Raw genomic sequence first — 16773 nt, 5'->3', positions numbered from 1 at the left:
GGTTTGGTCCTTGTTCCCCTGTGAACTGATAGTTGTTTGGCGTTGTTATGTCTGTGGTTTCAGTCTAGTTGTGTTCCATAAAGAAAAAGGAAAGATGTTTCATTTGGTGGCCCTTAAAGGATGCGTTGCTTTGAGACTGTGGCCTTGAAGTGAACACTTAGCTAAACAAAAGCCAAGTGCCTGTCACAGTGATTGCTCAATATCCTACATTCATGGCAGCAGTACTGCTGATGGCAGAAAGCACTCACTTACTGCACCCAGATGGTGTTTCAGTGCGTGTGAGTGTGTGCCCATACATTTTTCCTTTTTAGAAACAGAAAACATGGGAATTTTTGGATGAAAACCCTGAATTGTGCATTCAAATCCAAATTTTAGGCCAGACAAAAATTGTGGACTTAACATGGCATGCTTCATGATCTAGCACTTGCAGACTTGCCATCTGATTTGATCCCATTTTGGAAATTTAATTCACCCCATTTCTCCAGCCTCTCATTAGCTGCTATAAATGATGGTGGGACATACATTAGCTTTTGTGGTATTGGTCTTCATTGGATCACAATACTGACATGGGCCAGGTTAGCAAGGATTGTTTTTCATTTTCCAGGGCAGTAATCAAGAGGCAGGGAGAGAATTCATTGACAGAGGAGGTTTGTGTGACTCGCTGCCTGGGACTAACCCTGTAACGAGGCAAGCATCACCTGCCATCACTTTTGCCGCAGCCCAGGGGTAACGACAGCCAATGCATGAGGGTGAAGGCGCCTGGGAACTCCACAAGAGCAGAATAGAGGAAATCCAGATACATGATCCCAGCGGCTACTCCCATGTGCATGATCAGCCCCTGATAGAGGACAGAGCTCATGAACCTGGGCAGAGAACAGGGTGCAAATGAAGCCAAACCCTTTGGGAGAGAGTTTGTGCAAAGAACTGACATTTGCAGCTGGTTGGGAGCAAAACTGAGACAAATTGAAGAAAACTCACTTACCTTTGCTTTAAGGAACTGCAGTGCTTTTGGTCTCCAAGCTGCTCCTTACTCTAAACCTAAACCAACCCCAAACTCATAATATTATTTGCCTCGAAGTTTGCATATATGCAGCAACTGCAGTGAAAGAGAGAGGTAGCTGCTTCTTATTTCCCTTGGCAATGTGCTTAATAACTTTCATAGCTTTGTCATTTTGCTTTTGAGCTATGAGCCACCTGGGAGACTCAGGCAGGCATCTGCAACACATACAAGCGTGACAGCTATGGGGAAGGAAAATGCACATTACTGGTACACAGAAGATGAAAATGGAACTCAGTTTCTCAGGCTAGGACCCTACAGTGTATTGAATATCCACAGGTGGTATTGAACTCAGTGGTAGCTGTGTCTGTCAGTGATTGCACTCTGATTTGTGCTCCACTTGAATGAAAACAGCCCTGTTGGGTTTTTTTTTTTTTTTAGGTTAAACCCAGCTTATTATAGTTTGGAAACATTACTCAGATAAATTCTGTTGACGTGTTTTAGAAATGGCTAATAGTCTGCGGATATAAAAAAGAACAGCTGTAAACCTGATCCTTCAGCTTCTCCATGTTAAAAATAAACTTCAAAAAAAAAATCCAAACAAAACCCTCCCAAATCTGTTCCCTGATCTAGTTATGGAATTTTCTAAGGAGCATTTTCACTCAATTTTTTTTCAAATAGTCAACAAAAGTCTGTTGATCGCATTAAAAGAAAAAAGCAATTTTAGTCAATGATTAGAAAAACTCACTTCTCACAGTAACTTAAGTACTGTTCAAGAAATAATGACTTACTAGTTTGTGATGGGTGGCAAGGACTCCAAACAGAAGCATTGCGACATGTTGCCGGTGGTGCCTTGCTCTCAGGTGATTCAGACCAAAGCCCTGGGAAGGGGGAATGGAACAACAGAAAAATGCCAGATGTGATCCCATGTCATCTTAGAAATCCTACGTACAGTGCTATAGCCGATCCCTACAGAGTAGCCTCAACTCCCAGTTACAGTCCCCTGGTTTTGGCTTGGTGTTGCTGGGAGCTGTAACAGTTGGCACTTACCCATAATAGAGCAGGAAGAAGAAATTGGGCAATGTGACCACAAGCTGGAGCCACCTCCAGAGCAGAAGTGCAGAAGCCAGGGCGGTGAGGACGAGGAGTCCTAGGCTGAAGGCAATCGGGTGACCAATGCCCACTCCCCTCTGGTAGTTTGAGCAGACAAATTCTGCAACTGCAAAGACAAGTTGCATGAAGCACAGAGAAAATAAATTGGTGTGGAGAGCCAGGGGGACTCCAAAGCTCCTGCCAGCTAAAACCACGTGGATCCCCTGTGTTTAGCCGTGCCCTTGTGGCATGGTGCACGGGCGTGGGTTTGGATGAGAAAGCAGAGCAGGTCTGGGTCCCTGGTGTAGAGCACAGGGCAAGTCCTGACCCTTCCCCCTCCGCTGGTCAGCTGGGGACTTTGACCCTTCGAGGGTATCAGGCCCTCACCCATCAATACAGGGCAAAGGTTGCTTTCTTCCTCCTACTCGTTCTAGCTAAGAACTAAATGGGAAAATGAAATAGACAGCTGGCACTTGCTTGCCTTCATCTCCCTCATCCATGCAACTTGGGAACAGAGCCTCTCCCCCCTGCCAAGCATGTGAAACAGCACAGCAAAAATCGTTTTGGCACCGAGGCTGTGAAACACACGTTATCTCTCACAGCACCATTTGCTGCCTCTCCTGGAAAAGTGTCATACATCTTCGCAGCATTTTCAATTAGTTCTTGTCTCTAGACTTTGTCCTTCATTTTGGCATGTGCCTCTCCAGGTATGAACGCTCCCTAGTTTCCAGAGCTGCCTCCTAATTATTCCATTTATGTCTACGAGCTGGTGCAAGCTTGGGTCATAAACACCTGCATTTAGGGAAAGAGGTGCAGTTTGGCAGTAAACAGCAGTGTCGTTTCCTGCTCTTGTTATACACGATTCCTTAAAAATCAGATGGTGCCAACAGGGGTCAGCCCTACTGCTAAACAGGGGGTTCCTGCCCAGAAAGTGTAATTGCAAGCTGCCATAACTGAGGACGTAGCCTGTTAGCCAGCCCCCTTGCTGACCAGTCCCTGTATCAGGCAGAAGAACACCATCCATGTAGAGCTCAGCGCAAAGGCCCTGAGAACCCCCAAGGCTGAATTGATAAGGACTGTGACCAGGAGGCACAATTTTCGGCCAAACCTGTGGAGGGAAAGAAGAAAAGAAAAGAAACAGGTTCAGCTGCTGGCAGGGTAGGTGGCAGGCCAAAGCATTTGAAGAGGCTGGAGATGGTGCCTGTCCCCCTCTTCTCTGTTCATTTTGGGTAGGAGTCTGCATCTGCTCTTCCCTTTGCAGCATTTTTCATCTTGATGGAAGCTCCAGGGGACTCCCCCATCCTGTGTTTTTAGGTCACTGTTCACTTCTGGTTAATGACTTGGCTAATGAGTTCAGGAAATGTTCTGGTGTGGCTCTTCAGTCCATCTTTCAGAGTTGCAATAGCTTTTTAATGGGGATCTTGTTTGATAACTATGTTCATTACCTATTTTCTCATCAACCTTGGCTGACTATTGAGAGCTTCTTGAAGAGGGTCTTGTATGTTCCTGTTATTTGTCATTCCCTGTATCACTGTGACTCACTGATAGTCAGAAATAAATTGTTTCCAAAAGAAACAAGTTTACTGGAACACTGGAAAGGCATTTGTTTTCTAGCTGACAGAGATATATATTCAGTTAGAAGTATGATTTATAAAACCCATTCAATTAGTCAACGTCCACTAAAAAAAATAGCATGCTAATAAGTGCCAGCCAAAATAAATATCTTCTGTTCTCCACAATAACATCAGCAGATCCCATCACTCAAACTTTCCTCCTGTCATGAGACTGACATACAGACTTTTTTGACTTGCCTTAAAGGGCAGACCAAGACAGCCTCATCAGAGGATGAGCATGAGAGAAGCCCACTCCTGAGAAGGCCCTTTCCCAGTGCCCCAGCTCTGAGTGGCAGAGGTGCAAGTGCTGCATGTTAACACTGACCTCAGGAGCTCTCTAGGAACACAGGGGTGCCATTTCCAAGACACCTATGACTCTTGAATGTCAAAGTCAGCACCTGGATGTGTGCCCAGAGACCAATCAAGTAAATGAGTAGGTCTAATCCTTCAGAGAGAAGTACATTTGGAAAGAGCTTATGAAACCTCCCCTGAAGCATCTGAAACATTTGCAGGAGTTGTCCTGAGTACAGTGGGTTGCAGCAATCTCATTCAGGGGAAAACTAGCATTCCACCTGCACTGAGAAGTCTGTGTTTGTCTGATGAGAAGAGGATGGATATCTCAAAACCAGGAAGCACAGAATTCATGGGCCTTTTCCCATTCCCTCTACTAAATTTGAGGCTTCTGGGTTTGTTTTTGCCCTAAGCACAACACTCTTTGGGTATGGGATTTCGTATTGTTCTTGGGTGCTTGCAGTGTAGGGACTGTGGTGAACAGTGAACTGCAGGATGGCAGTGAGCAGAGTAATACAAAACCCCTTGACTCTATGACATGCATGTGCTTTATCTTAACAACAATTTTATCCTATTCTCTCATGTCTTTTCATTCTTTTGCTTGATAATAAGCCTTGGTAAAAAGATCCTTCAATATTTTGACAGAGAGAGAGAGCGCGCACATTTCTGATGTAAATGGCTGTGGGTTTGGGAGCTCAGGTTTGTATTGGCTCACACAGTCATATGCTGCCAAGAAATGCCTTTGCTAGTGAACGTGGTTGCTTAATCCATCCATCTCTGTGCTGAAAAGGTGGTGTGAAGTGTGGCGCCTCTGATGGTCATGGGATCTGCTCACTGCTGTTTCATATCCTGTCATGCCTGGATGAGCGGCTGCTACATACCCCTCATTTGCTCCCATAAGCTGCACATCATTATCTGAACATCAGTCTGGGGAAAAAGGATGGAATACTTTCAAATTCACTAGACGACTGGCCAGAAAACAAGAATTTGGATTTAAGGGAAAGGGGGATGCAGGTGCTGACATATATGTCTGATGCAAAAAATAAACAAAGATCTTTCAAAATGTGTGTGAAGAAAAGCAAAAATTGGTGTAAGCATGTCAACCTTTGTCCTCCAAATCAGACAGGAGACTCCAGCGCAGGACTGAAGACTGGATGTAGGATCTTGGTGGTACTCTGTAGCCATTTGGCATCTTTCACCTGAAAGAGTTTTTTGCCAAAGGTGTAGCCTTTGGCCACAAGACATGGCCAAAAAGAGTTACTTTGATAAATCGCCATCTTCTGATGAAAAATCCGTTTAAGCAGCAAGCTTAAAAAAACCATGGTCTGGTTCACTGGCAGTAAGATAATGGTTTACTGAGGGCTGGAAAGTGGTCTGTCCAATCCCTGTGTAGGTGAGCTTCTTCAGAAGCATGTTTGTCCATGTGGAGGGACAGGTTGGGGTTAGCTAGGACTGTGGTAGTCACTTTGCCCACAGAGGTGGTGTGCACAACCTAACTGATGATGTGTTTGCCTGTAATGAAACATGGGAGCAGGGACCAGCTTGACAAACACAGTCCCATCCTTATTTTGTGACACTGCAGAAATACTATGGGGGATGGCTGTGCCCCTTCCCATAGACCTTCCCCCTTGAAGGAGGGGGAAAGTGAAAAGAAGGGAATGGTAGTAATATTGGTCCAACAGAGATGATTTGGGGGCCTTATCAGCATGGGAGGAAAAGGCTATTGTTCATTGTGCTCTGCTATGTTCTGAGAATACAAAGAAAAAAAACCCATTTCTCCAAGGCAGACTGACTCTACAGAAGGATTGTTCACCCTGTGTAACCTTCACCTCTTCAAATTCCAGTCTCATCCTCTCTTGTCCTTTTACTGAAAAATTTGGTAAACATGCACAAGAACATCAGCTACAAAGCATTAAATTTGTTCAGTCTAACCTAAAAAAACCCCTGCAGTGGGTAGATATATGGCACAATGACATTTGTGATGGAAAAGAGGAGATGAGGGATAATAAGGTCTAGATCTGGCTACATGCAGAGCCAACTGAGAAAAAGGGGGTCCAAAGAAAATTTAGGAAGGAGCAACTTCTTCTATTTCTGTATCTGAGAAAAACTATCCTATTTTGAAACTGATTTATGGCCATCTGGATACTGTTAAAATTAATGTTAAACAAATTTATCACAGAGATGGGCAAATAGTTCTTGGTGTATGAGTTAAAAATTCGTCTCAAACTCTGAGCTTGTGTTGCAGTTTGCCGCTGTCAAAGAAAACAAAGTCTCTTCACAAAAACAGGCTCCAGAAAAGAAACCCTCTAATCTCTTAAACTGACATCTGCAATACACCTTGTCCAGAATTTCCCAAACCTTGTGGAAAAGTTACACCCTGGAAAATGATTGCACAATGACACATAAGGAGAGCGTGAAAGGGAGAGAAACTTTGAATGAACAAATTAAAACTTTCAGAAAAATCTCACCCTCTCCTCCCCACCCATCTGCTTAAAATTTGGAGGGCACTTGGAGGATCGTCTCCTTCCCAGATGCCAAGGACTGTTTCTAACCATGTATTATCTTGCTGAGTGAAAGCAGCGCTGGGCGTGAGAAGTGGTGAGGCTGCCATGAGCCCTGCTGGAGGGCAGCCAAGAGATGGCTGTCCTGCTCCTCATTAGCACTGGCAAAACGCCCAGGATTCGGTTGACTTTTCTCTGCAGTGTACCGGTACTCTGTAACTTACTTTTGATTTACAATTAACAGGTTACCAACCTGCACCCAGTGAGAGGAGGAAGGCAAACTGGCATTAACTTCTCTACGGCTGGAAATACTAATTCAGGTATAACTAGACTTCAGCCCAGAAAGAAGCATGAATGTCTTTGGCTGCTTATTTAGTCTCTTTCTAACCCAGACAAGTTTGCTGGGGCCATACCAAACAGCTCAGGACAGTTTCCCTGGTGTGACTGACATGGAGGATAGCTGGGAGTGTTCTTTGGCCCATCCCATCTGTCCCAAGGGAAAGTGAGGTGGAGTTGCTTTGTAATAGTGACAATAACGAAGCAAGGGAATATGAATACCCTGCCCAAGGAAGCTGTGAGGTATCCAGAATCACAGTTTTTTTAAGAATGGGTTACAGAAATATCTGCTAGGCATGGTTTTGGTATAGTTAATACAGATTTGGGACTGGAGGAGAAGTAGAGATCTCTTGAGGTCCTTCCTGTGCTTCAGGTCTCTACATGGCTTTTAGACTGTTAGTACCGGTTTGCACAGTTTTTCACTTTCTAAACTATCTGGTTTAGATAGTGTAAGTTGGAAGAACAGAAGTTGCTAAGTCATTATCTGACAAATTCAGCCCCATCTTCTACTTCTCGTTCATTGTATGTGAGTATCTGTTTGGATTATTACCCAAATGTGCAATTCCTCAGTTTGGACTGTGGGGTGCTACCCTCAGTTTGGTGACTGAAATATTGCATTATGAGAATAGCCATTGTCTGATTGTGGCAAGCTTGCAGTATTATCCTCCCAGGAAAAGCAATCATTTCCCATTATTTATCCATATAAACCTTGGCTCTAAGTTCCTAGCAGTCCTGATATTCACTATCTATTAGCAGTCAGGCTCAGGCTGCGCGCCAAAGGCAAACTTTACCAATCCAGCATCTTCTAGCTTCAAGGTGTGCAGGCAAGAGTGATTTCACTGGACGAACTGTGTCTTACCTCAGTCACAAGAGAGGTCCCCATGGAATCATAGACCCAGAAGTCCTGGCAGAGACCGAGGGGGATGGTGCTATGGTTGCCCATGAGGCTGCCAAGGGGGTCAGCGCAGCTGATGGCTATTGCATTCCAGTCCACCTCGTGCTTCCTGCAGCAGCTGCAGAAACCATCCCTGTAGCCGCCCCACTTGGGAACCATGGCATTCAGCTGTTCCTCCAGGCTCCAGCCACACCTCTGGCTCAACTCAGCCATGCCGGGGCTGCAACAATGGTGCTCGGGGGTGAATGCCAGAAAAAAAATCCACATAAATGGGAGCGACGGTAGCAGAAAGCAGGCATAAGACAAAGAGGGCTTGTTTCTGAAAGAAGTCAAATTCTCTGATCTGCTCTAAAATGTCATCCACAGTTGGCATCTTTGTTTACTGTAGCTCATTAAAATATCTAACTCAGCTGCTTTCCAGGGATTTGTCCTTCACTGCATGCTTATATAACAGCCAAAGTGTTTGCTCAAAACTCAAAACCAAATAATTAATTAACTTTTCAATTGTCAAGCCATGCATCACAACCTTTGTTTCTCAAATGCCATTTCTAAACAAACTTTGGCTCTCTTGTTTTGGCCTCTGTTGTTATTTTGTTTTGTATATGACATGCTTGAAATGCAAGAGCTGGTGTCTTAGATTATGGCCCTTTCAGTCTGTCACTGAGAGTCTGTCAGTGCACAGTGTGGGGTAGGTGATAATTCCTTTGTCTAGTATTTTCAGAGGCCGTAAATATTATGAGAGCAATGCTGTCCTCTCCCTCATATGTATACAACCGAAGAACTTTATACTCAGAATTACACTGGATATGGATGACCGCTTGCATGCTGCTTTGGGGGTGTAGAAGAAGACAACGCAAAGAAGACACAACAGGACACATTTCTTTTAGGTACCTAATAGCTAAAGAATAGTGCTGTGCCCCAAATAAGAAGCAGACCAGGTGCCGCAGTATGAGTTGGTACTTCTGAGTCAGAGGTGTTGAAAACAAACTTGTAGGGGTTCACACGCAGCTGCCCCACACCAGAGGAGCTGAGAGCGGCCCCAAGACCCATCACCAGCCCTCATGTGCCTGCCCTGCCTTCTGCCTCCTGCCCTGCACCCTGGGGAGGTGGTGGGCAGAGGCTGCTGCAAACCACAGCACAGTCTCATGAACACTTTACAGTTATTTCCTGTGAATTTGTTAGACAATGTTAATGTGTAAATGTGTGCTTAAGCACTGGAGACATCCTTCCTGTTCTACTGAGGGGGATGATTAATGTTGTGTTCCCATAGGTTGCATAAGGTCTTTTCATGTTGTTCCCCATTTGCCTGCCCTGTAAACAATTAGCTTGTGTCAGATAATGTAAGCAACGATGGAGGACTGGAAAGAGGTTCAGTGCAGCTGAACACCACAAGTGTGGATTTGGACAAAAAAAAACATCTACGGGCAAAGATCTCTGCCTGCAAATTTTCTGCAGACAGGTTTTATTACCCCTCTTTCTAAGCCAGACTGAAATGACTATGTAGCTTGTTTAGTGCTTCTGAAGGGAATCCCTGAGCAGGCTGCTGTCACGAGGTTAATTTTCCCCCAAGGAGCACTCCAGTGACCTCTCTGAGTTTTATGAAGCACAAAACTAAACGATGAACTTCGGAGGAAAACAGAGGTGATAAGTGACATGATGTTTTAAAGGGCTATTAATAACAAGCCCTGTTGAGTTACAATGACCTGTATACCTAGGAACTGTCATGAATCACAAATGGGACTGCTACTTTGCAATAAACATATTTCACAGCTAAGAAAAGACCAGACCTTTGACCGTTTACAGCTAAACTGTTTACCTAACTCTGTTCAGGTCTGTTTTACATCAGAAGGAGGGAATGGGTTATCCCCCCTGCTAATACTCTAGGACCTCACTGCACTAGCAACTTTTAAACATTGCACCCACCTGCACACACACTACTCAGCAGTGCACATATTTGATGCATTTGTTAACAGCTAAAACCTGGGTCAGACAAAACTGATTTAAATGCAACAAGAAGTGCATAAAGCATCCTGGAAATGTGCTTTACTCCCTTTCCTGATTCTGCCTAGTGTAGTTTCATGCTGGGGAGAGCAAGAAGGAAGACCAGTGCAGTTATTGTGTTCATATGCCAGTTATGCTGGCAGAAGGTTGTAGCTCCACTTTTAAGGCAAACTGATGTTCTTTCTCTTGGAAAACCTGCAGTGTCACTTGGGTAGTCTCTTGTGTCACCAGTAAGCAAAGTATTGTCCTACAGTGGGAGTGACCTCTGAGTAGCTTCAGATATTGCATGACATCCAGAGGTTTTTGTTATTGACACATGAGCCCCCCTCAAATATCCCAACAAGACTTCCTCTTGTGTATGGTGACACCTTAGGGGAACTGTGTAGGCAATCTTAGGGGAACTGAGTGGTTCATCGCACCAACATAAGGGCATGTGAAGTCCCACCATCATAAGGGCCTGTGACTCTTGTCACCTGGACACACCTGAGTATGTTTATGTGGTCCCTTTAAGATGTTTTGCAGCAGGGTTTTTTTCCATTTCACTGGGGGCAGAGCAGGGAGTAAGCATGCATGCAGTTCTGCTAGTGGATCTGAGCGCACATGAACAGAGGCAGCATGACAGCTTGCCAGGGTGACATCTGTACTGAGAAACTAAATGGGACTGTGTATGGGCTCAAGCACTGTCCCATATCCACCCTACTTACTCTTTACCACCCTGTTTACTGTTTTGCCTGATTCCCGCTACCGTAGTCCTCACAATGACCAGGTGTGTTTGGGGTGGTGATGCTGGAGAGGCTGTTTCTGGTAGGCAGAAGGGAAAAGATCACTCTGATGGGGGATGGTGTGTACGGATGTAAGCCATGCCATGCCCCATGCCTCCAGCAATAAAAAATGGGCCTGCCCATTTTATTTATTAGCACAGATGCAGCATGACATCAATTAGTGTATAACATATAAGATAGCCAGAGGAGCAAAGCAAACAAAGCCAGAGCTCCTCTGTTAGCAGAGGGCATCTGTGCTTCTGAGAGAAGACCCATATTGCCCTGCAGTGGCAAGTTTATGAAACAGTGTCAGCTGTGTCAGGTTTACTGCATATAATCAGTAATCCCTTCAGTTTACAGTAGTGAAGCATTACGATGCCTGCTTTAAAACATGTCAGCCTTCCAAAAGCTGGGGTAAGCCTTCCCATACTCTGACCTTCCTGGGCTTTAGATGTGTGCTCACAGGGTTGGGTGAAATGTGAACAAAGCCAAGCCTGAAACACTGTTGAAAAAAAGTTACAGATACAAGACAGGTCTAATCCATCCATTAAAAAAAATGCATACTGAGAATGACAGTATATATAAATCTTTGCTGTCAAACAATAGCCCTGATTCAAAGATCTGAAAGCATCTTCTAATGAAATCACTCCTGAAGACCGAGAAACTGAGGCAGAGAGATCTAGCAGGCTAGCTCTTCAGAGATACTGGTTTTCAGGTCTTCGAGAGTTTAGGCTAAAATGATTTACTAGAGGCACCTCAGACAGACGTTGTCATTCAGGTCAATGAAACTCCTGAGATGTTCTCCTACAAGCCTTCCTGCATGAGTAAATGTTTCTGCATTGAGTTCCTTCTAGTAAGTCATTCTTTCATCCACACTGTTCAGTAATGATTTTGGTTCGGTGCTTACCTATGCATATGGACCTGATCACAGCTCTGTTTCCTGTGGGTATAACAAGAGCATACATGTTTAACAGGGAGCTTTGGGCATGATGCTGTCTGCCATAATTACGTGCTACCATGGACCTGAGCAGGACATACTACATTCAGAGGAATGTGGTGGAGAATCACTGGGCACATCCAATCATGCAGTGAGTTGTGCTCTGACTGGGGTTCACTGCCTATGCATTAGGGTGCAGGTGCATGAGACAGGGTGAGCCAGTCTGATTTCTTGGTGTGAAGGTCTCACTCCCCATCCACTTTCCTACAGCCCATTCTGGCACTTGTTGGTCCTATGCTCTGTGAATTAAGTCAACTTGCTAAGTAGGCAGAGGCTGATCCTAGCAAATATCTGGGTAGATTTATCCTGCAGTAGTCAGTCACAGGGGCTCAGTGAAGGGCTGAGGAAGAACCAGCACAAGGGAAGGGACAGGACCACATGGCTGGGAGCCACTGGGAGAGGGGAGCTGGAAAGGAGAGGATGCCCTCCTTGTAGTGACAGGGAGACCAGCTGTCTTGCAGCTTTTGGTAGGGTTTCACCTGAGCTAATGTCATCCATGTAAAAGCTGAGCATCTAGACCGAGCTAGCTGTCCATGCATGTTGTCCAGGTCTGTCCAATCAACAGAGAAGGATGGGTATCTCCAGATATATATCCAGATGTATAGCAGGAGCCTAGAGTGGTGGTTAATAGCAGATCTGTGCACCCAGAACTGTCAATAGCAGTTGAAGCACCATGCAGTACACAGCTAATCTGGACAAGGTGTTGACACATGGGGACATTTCTGCAAATTAATGAGGGCGTAAAGTGGTGAGGACATGATGGGGTTGGCTGTGGGTGGCCAGACAACACCCAGTCTCATGTGAATCCTGCTGGGAGAAAGGTGCCCGTCAAAAATTGCTTAAGCAAATTTGGACTGCCAAAGAGTCTGTAATACACCAGTGCTTTGTGTCATGGGATCTCAGCTCTTCAGATCAGCACTCAGGGCTAGATATCTAAGAGCTGACTATAGAGGGAGCCTACACACCTTGTTTTTAGGCTGCTCAAGTTATTTGAAACAATGTGTTTGCACTTGATATTTATTTGCACCATAAGAACGTCTTTTCTAACTGAGAGAAACAAAGTGTACTTTACGGTTGGCTTGCATACTGCTAACACATTTTTCTTGAATGATAATCACATTGTATTTGGCAAAACCCTCTAGTTTTTGATTATTTGCACCTAGATCCAAAAGTCACAGCTTGAGCTCATTTCCTCATTGAACACTAATTACCACCTAGTATTGTGCAACCTAGGAATATCTCCCTCGATGACCAAGACAGCTCAGTGCACAGTCCTCCTTGGCTTTTGCCATAGCATAGAGCATGACGTGTTGCTGGAATTTGTTCTCTGAACATTTCATTTCTGCAGTCATGAAGTGGCATGGCTTTTGCTGAGGGTGCTGTGCCGCTGCTATTTGGATCCATGAGCTGTCTGAGTGCTGTGTGAGGAGTTGCTTAGGCCAAGGTGAGGGATGCTCGAGCTGCCTGGGGAGAGGGAATTGGCCCTGGGGCAGCTTTGCTTGTTGTGAACCTGTGCCATGGTCCCCAGGATCCTGCTGCTTTGCTCTGACTTCCCAAGGAGACAGCAAGGTCACCCCACAATGCACCTGGGATTTGCATAGCTGCTCTTATCAAAAGGGACAGCGATAACAGGTTACCAAGGGGAGCAAAGGAGTCCAGGCAGCCCTGTAACTACCGGCACAGAGCCTGGAGGGTGTGCTAGGCACTTCAGAAAAAAACCACAGGTTTTGTTAAATGCTGATCTGAGCTTTTTCTTGAGCCCACCCACCCATCCAGTTCACAAAACTCCTCCCAGAGCTGCCTGGAGCAGGTGACTATACCCAGCAGCAGAGCTGAGGCTGGACCTGGCCAGACCATCCTTCCCAGCTCTGGGGCAGTACAGCAGAGGTACAGCAGAGGTACAGCACAGGCTGTCCACTGTTATCCTTGCATCTTAACCCAGACTGCCATCACAGCCAACGATGTGACTGGGAAGCACACAGGTCCTAGGGCTTCAGCTTCCTGGTGAGCAGCCATGTACTGCTGCAAAGAACAAGCCCCATCCCCAAGACTTTCAGTTGAAGTCCTAGGTTTGTTATTCCAATACAAGTATTATGTATTTGTATATTGTGTACGTGAGCTGCTGATACCTGCTCTAAGGGTAGCGGGACTCAACGCGAGACGAGCAGTGCAAACAGTACAGGTATTACAAGGCTAGATCCTACACAAGGGACTTGATAAATAAGTGAAGATGGAGTGAACCTAGGGACAGAGCCTGCAGCATAGCATGTTTCTGCTGGTGGCAAAGATAGGTTTCTCTGTCAGAGACAATGTACTGGGTAACTGCACCCATAGTTACCTGGCCAGGGCTGAGGCAGTATCTATTTCACTGTTCTCAGCCTGGGCATAGTAACTTCTGGGGTGGTTTAAACACATTGACTCTTTCTTTTCCACATATAGTTGCTTCTTTTGAACTGGCAGCCCTGCAGGAGTGGGAGCTGCTCTGTGTCTTGAATAAAAGGGAAGACGCGAGTTAAGTAGGCTTCAGGTGAAGCACAGCTTAAAGGAAGCCTGTGATTTTGAAAGGGAAGAAGAAAAAACATAGGAAAAAGCAAAATGGCCAGTAGCAAGCAGGTTTGCTGTCAGGAAAGCCAAAAGACACTGACGTTTCTACGAAGGCTGAGTATTGGCCCTGTTCAGCAAGACTTTAATACATAGTTAATTGCAGACATTTAATTTTGCAGTAAGGTCTTGGGTGTATGATTGCTTAATTAATTCCTAGATTGCACATATTAATCACGTACTTACTGCTGTGCTGAGACAGAGTATCATAGCTGCACAGCATGATGTGAAGCATAGAGCCACCCACGGCGCCTCACCCCAGCTCAGAGCAGGAGCAAAAGTGGTGGCAGGGGGTGAGGCTGCACTGCCTGCAGGGATCAGAGCGGGGGATGCCCCCTTCCCACCTCTGTGGGGCTCTGCTCCCAGCACTGCTGCCCTGGTGGGAGCAGCACATCTCACCACTGTTTCCAGAGTCAGGGGGCCCTGGGCTTTCTGGAGCTCTGCCCTGGCCTGTGCCTTTCTCCACCCCTAGCCGGTGGGGACAACACTTACCCAGTGGGGTCCCACTGGGAGGGAGAGAAGGGGATGCTTCTCTGAGTGATGGGTGGCTGCATGGAGGAGAGGGTGACTCTCTGTTTTGTCAGACAAGACTGCACTGGGGCAAAGTGTCCTGATCCTGGGAAGATGGAGAGGAACAGGAAGGCATGGGGAGAGACTACTCTTGTTCTTCAGGACAAATTGGTCTTCTTCAAAGACCCCAAACTCACCACTCTGCCCTGCCTCAGCCTCTGGCAGACAGCCCTGACTCCTCCTGCAACCTCTGTCTTTGACCTGACCCCTGCTGAAAACCCATTCAATCCTTCAGGCAGCAAAATACCGTTACCTGGAGCACTGGGTTGTCTCAAGCCAGCCCTAATAGAATAAAAAGTGGTATAACATTATGAGACCTGATTTTCTGAATTTCTGACAGCCCTGCTCCTTGTGTATCACTGTGCAGCTGTGTTGTGGTTTAACCCCAGCTGGCAACTAAGCACCACACAGCCACTTGCTCACTCCCCTCCGGTGGGATGGGGAGAGAATCAGAGGAGTAAGAAAACTCATGGGTTGAGATAAAGACAGTTTAATAGGGAAAGCAAAAGCCGTGCACGCAAGCAAAGCAAAACAAGGAATTCCCTTCAGCAGGCAGGTGTTCAGCCATCTCCAAGAAAGCAGGGCTCCATCACGTGTAACAGTTACTTGGCAAGACAAATGCCATCACTCTGAATGTCACCCCTTCCTTCTTCCCCCAGCTTTATATGCTGAGCATGATGTCACATGGTGTGGGATATGCTTTTGTTCAGGTGGGGTCAGCTGTCCCAGCTGTGTCCCCTCCCAACCCCTTGTGCACCCCCAGCCTGCTCGCTGGTGGGGTGGGGTGAGAAGCAGACAAGGCCTTGACTCTGTGGAAGCGCTGCTCAGCAGTAATGAAAACATCCCTGTGTTATCAAGGCTGTTTCCAGCACACATCCAAAACATAGCCCCGTACTAGCTGCTATGATGAAAATTAACTGTACCGCAGCCAAAACAAGCACATTCTGTTAGGATTGCTGGTGTGAATGTGGTCTAACAAGAGACAGGCAATTACAGAATCCCCCACCTACACCACACCAGAAGACTTCAACTTCAGTGTCATTATACAGATTATTCTTGTGTTTTCTACAAGGCCCTCAGTTAAAGCACCATTTGAGTGCTTCTGTGAAATGAATAAACACACCCATCTCTTCTGATGTGGTTATAAATTGCTTTTCACATTACAGAAGGCCTGGAATCAGACACACAGCACTTATTATAGAATTATAGAATCATAGAATCATTTAGGTTGGAAAAGACCTTTAAGATCATCAGTCCAACCATTAACCTAACATTACCAAGTCCACCACTAAACCAATTAAAGGTAGAGTAGTAACCCCAAGCCTCCTGGCTTGGTGGCTGGATTATTTATAATGAAAGTAAAAACTAGGAATCATTAAGATTGGAAAGGACCTCTAAGATCATCAGTTAATAAGTTAAAGCAGTTAAAACTGACATAGAAAAATGGTAGTTGGGGATTAATCACTGAAGCCTCTAAGTCAAATAAAGATAAAAACAAGGACAAAGTGCAGGAAGTATTCACAGAAGGAGCCACAGATTCAAGCACGGGAACAGCAGCGTGTCTCTGTGTGTGTGTGTGCAGGTATGGTCTTGCATTACTCAGCAGGTGATGGGCAAACATCCGCCCTGCAACCCGCGTGGCCAGCCGTGCAAACAGCGCTGGTCCCACTCTGGTTTCCTGAGACTGAGGCGGCAGAGCTGGAAGCATGGGCACTTTTACAGTGCACAGGCTGTTCTCTGGAGAGGTATTTTGGACTGAGTGACCTTGTAAAATATATGTCCTGACTCTCCCATGGAGCAAGCTGTCCATTCACCACAAGAAGTTTCCAATAACTTCTGAATTATTGGGCTGCTCCCATAAATACATGAGTAAGTGGACTATGAGTGTACCAGGAAATTGTGAGCCTAAATAATCATTAAATATATTTCTGTGAGTCCCTAAGAGTGGAAGTGTGTGGGCAGGGTGGTTAGTCACACCTGTGGGGAACATCCAGGTGAGTGACTATTCTTAGTCATACGTGTGATATAGCATGTGTTATTACATACATTTTTGGGCCAAACTGTAGCTACATCACAGCAATGTTAATATTTAACTGCAACTGCCCCTCGATAACAGCA

The 16773-nt window shown here is 45.7% G+C and overlaps 1 protein-coding gene across 2 annotated transcripts in view; it reads left to right on the top strand.

Moving 5' to 3' along the window:
• The window catches only part of LOC104035158 (solute carrier family 22 member 2), a 33395-nt gene extending 18694 nt beyond the window's left edge, over positions 1-14701 (top strand). Inside the window, exons 11-12 of one of the 2 annotated variants that reach the window (XR_012830967.1) lie at positions 6739-6814; positions 14670-14701. Coding sequence is in view for 1 of the 2 variants with exons in the window: in XM_075708623.1 (XP_075564738.1) it covers positions 6739-6760 (22 nt within the window). In the remaining variant the exon portion in view is untranslated. Of the gene's footprint in view, positions 1-6738; positions 7133-14669 lie in introns of those variants that run through there. The other variant, XM_075708623.1, reaches the window with a different exon arrangement.
• Positions 14702-16773: the final 2072 nt, after the last annotated feature.

This window comes from Pelecanus crispus, chromosome 3 (genome assembly GCF_030463565.1).
Source record: "Pelecanus crispus isolate bPelCri1 chromosome 3, bPelCri1.pri, whole genome shotgun sequence".
NCBI lineage: Eukaryota > Metazoa > Chordata > Aves > Pelecaniformes > Pelecanidae > Pelecanus > Pelecanus crispus.
This window is presented reverse-complemented; position numbering and strand designations above follow the sequence as displayed.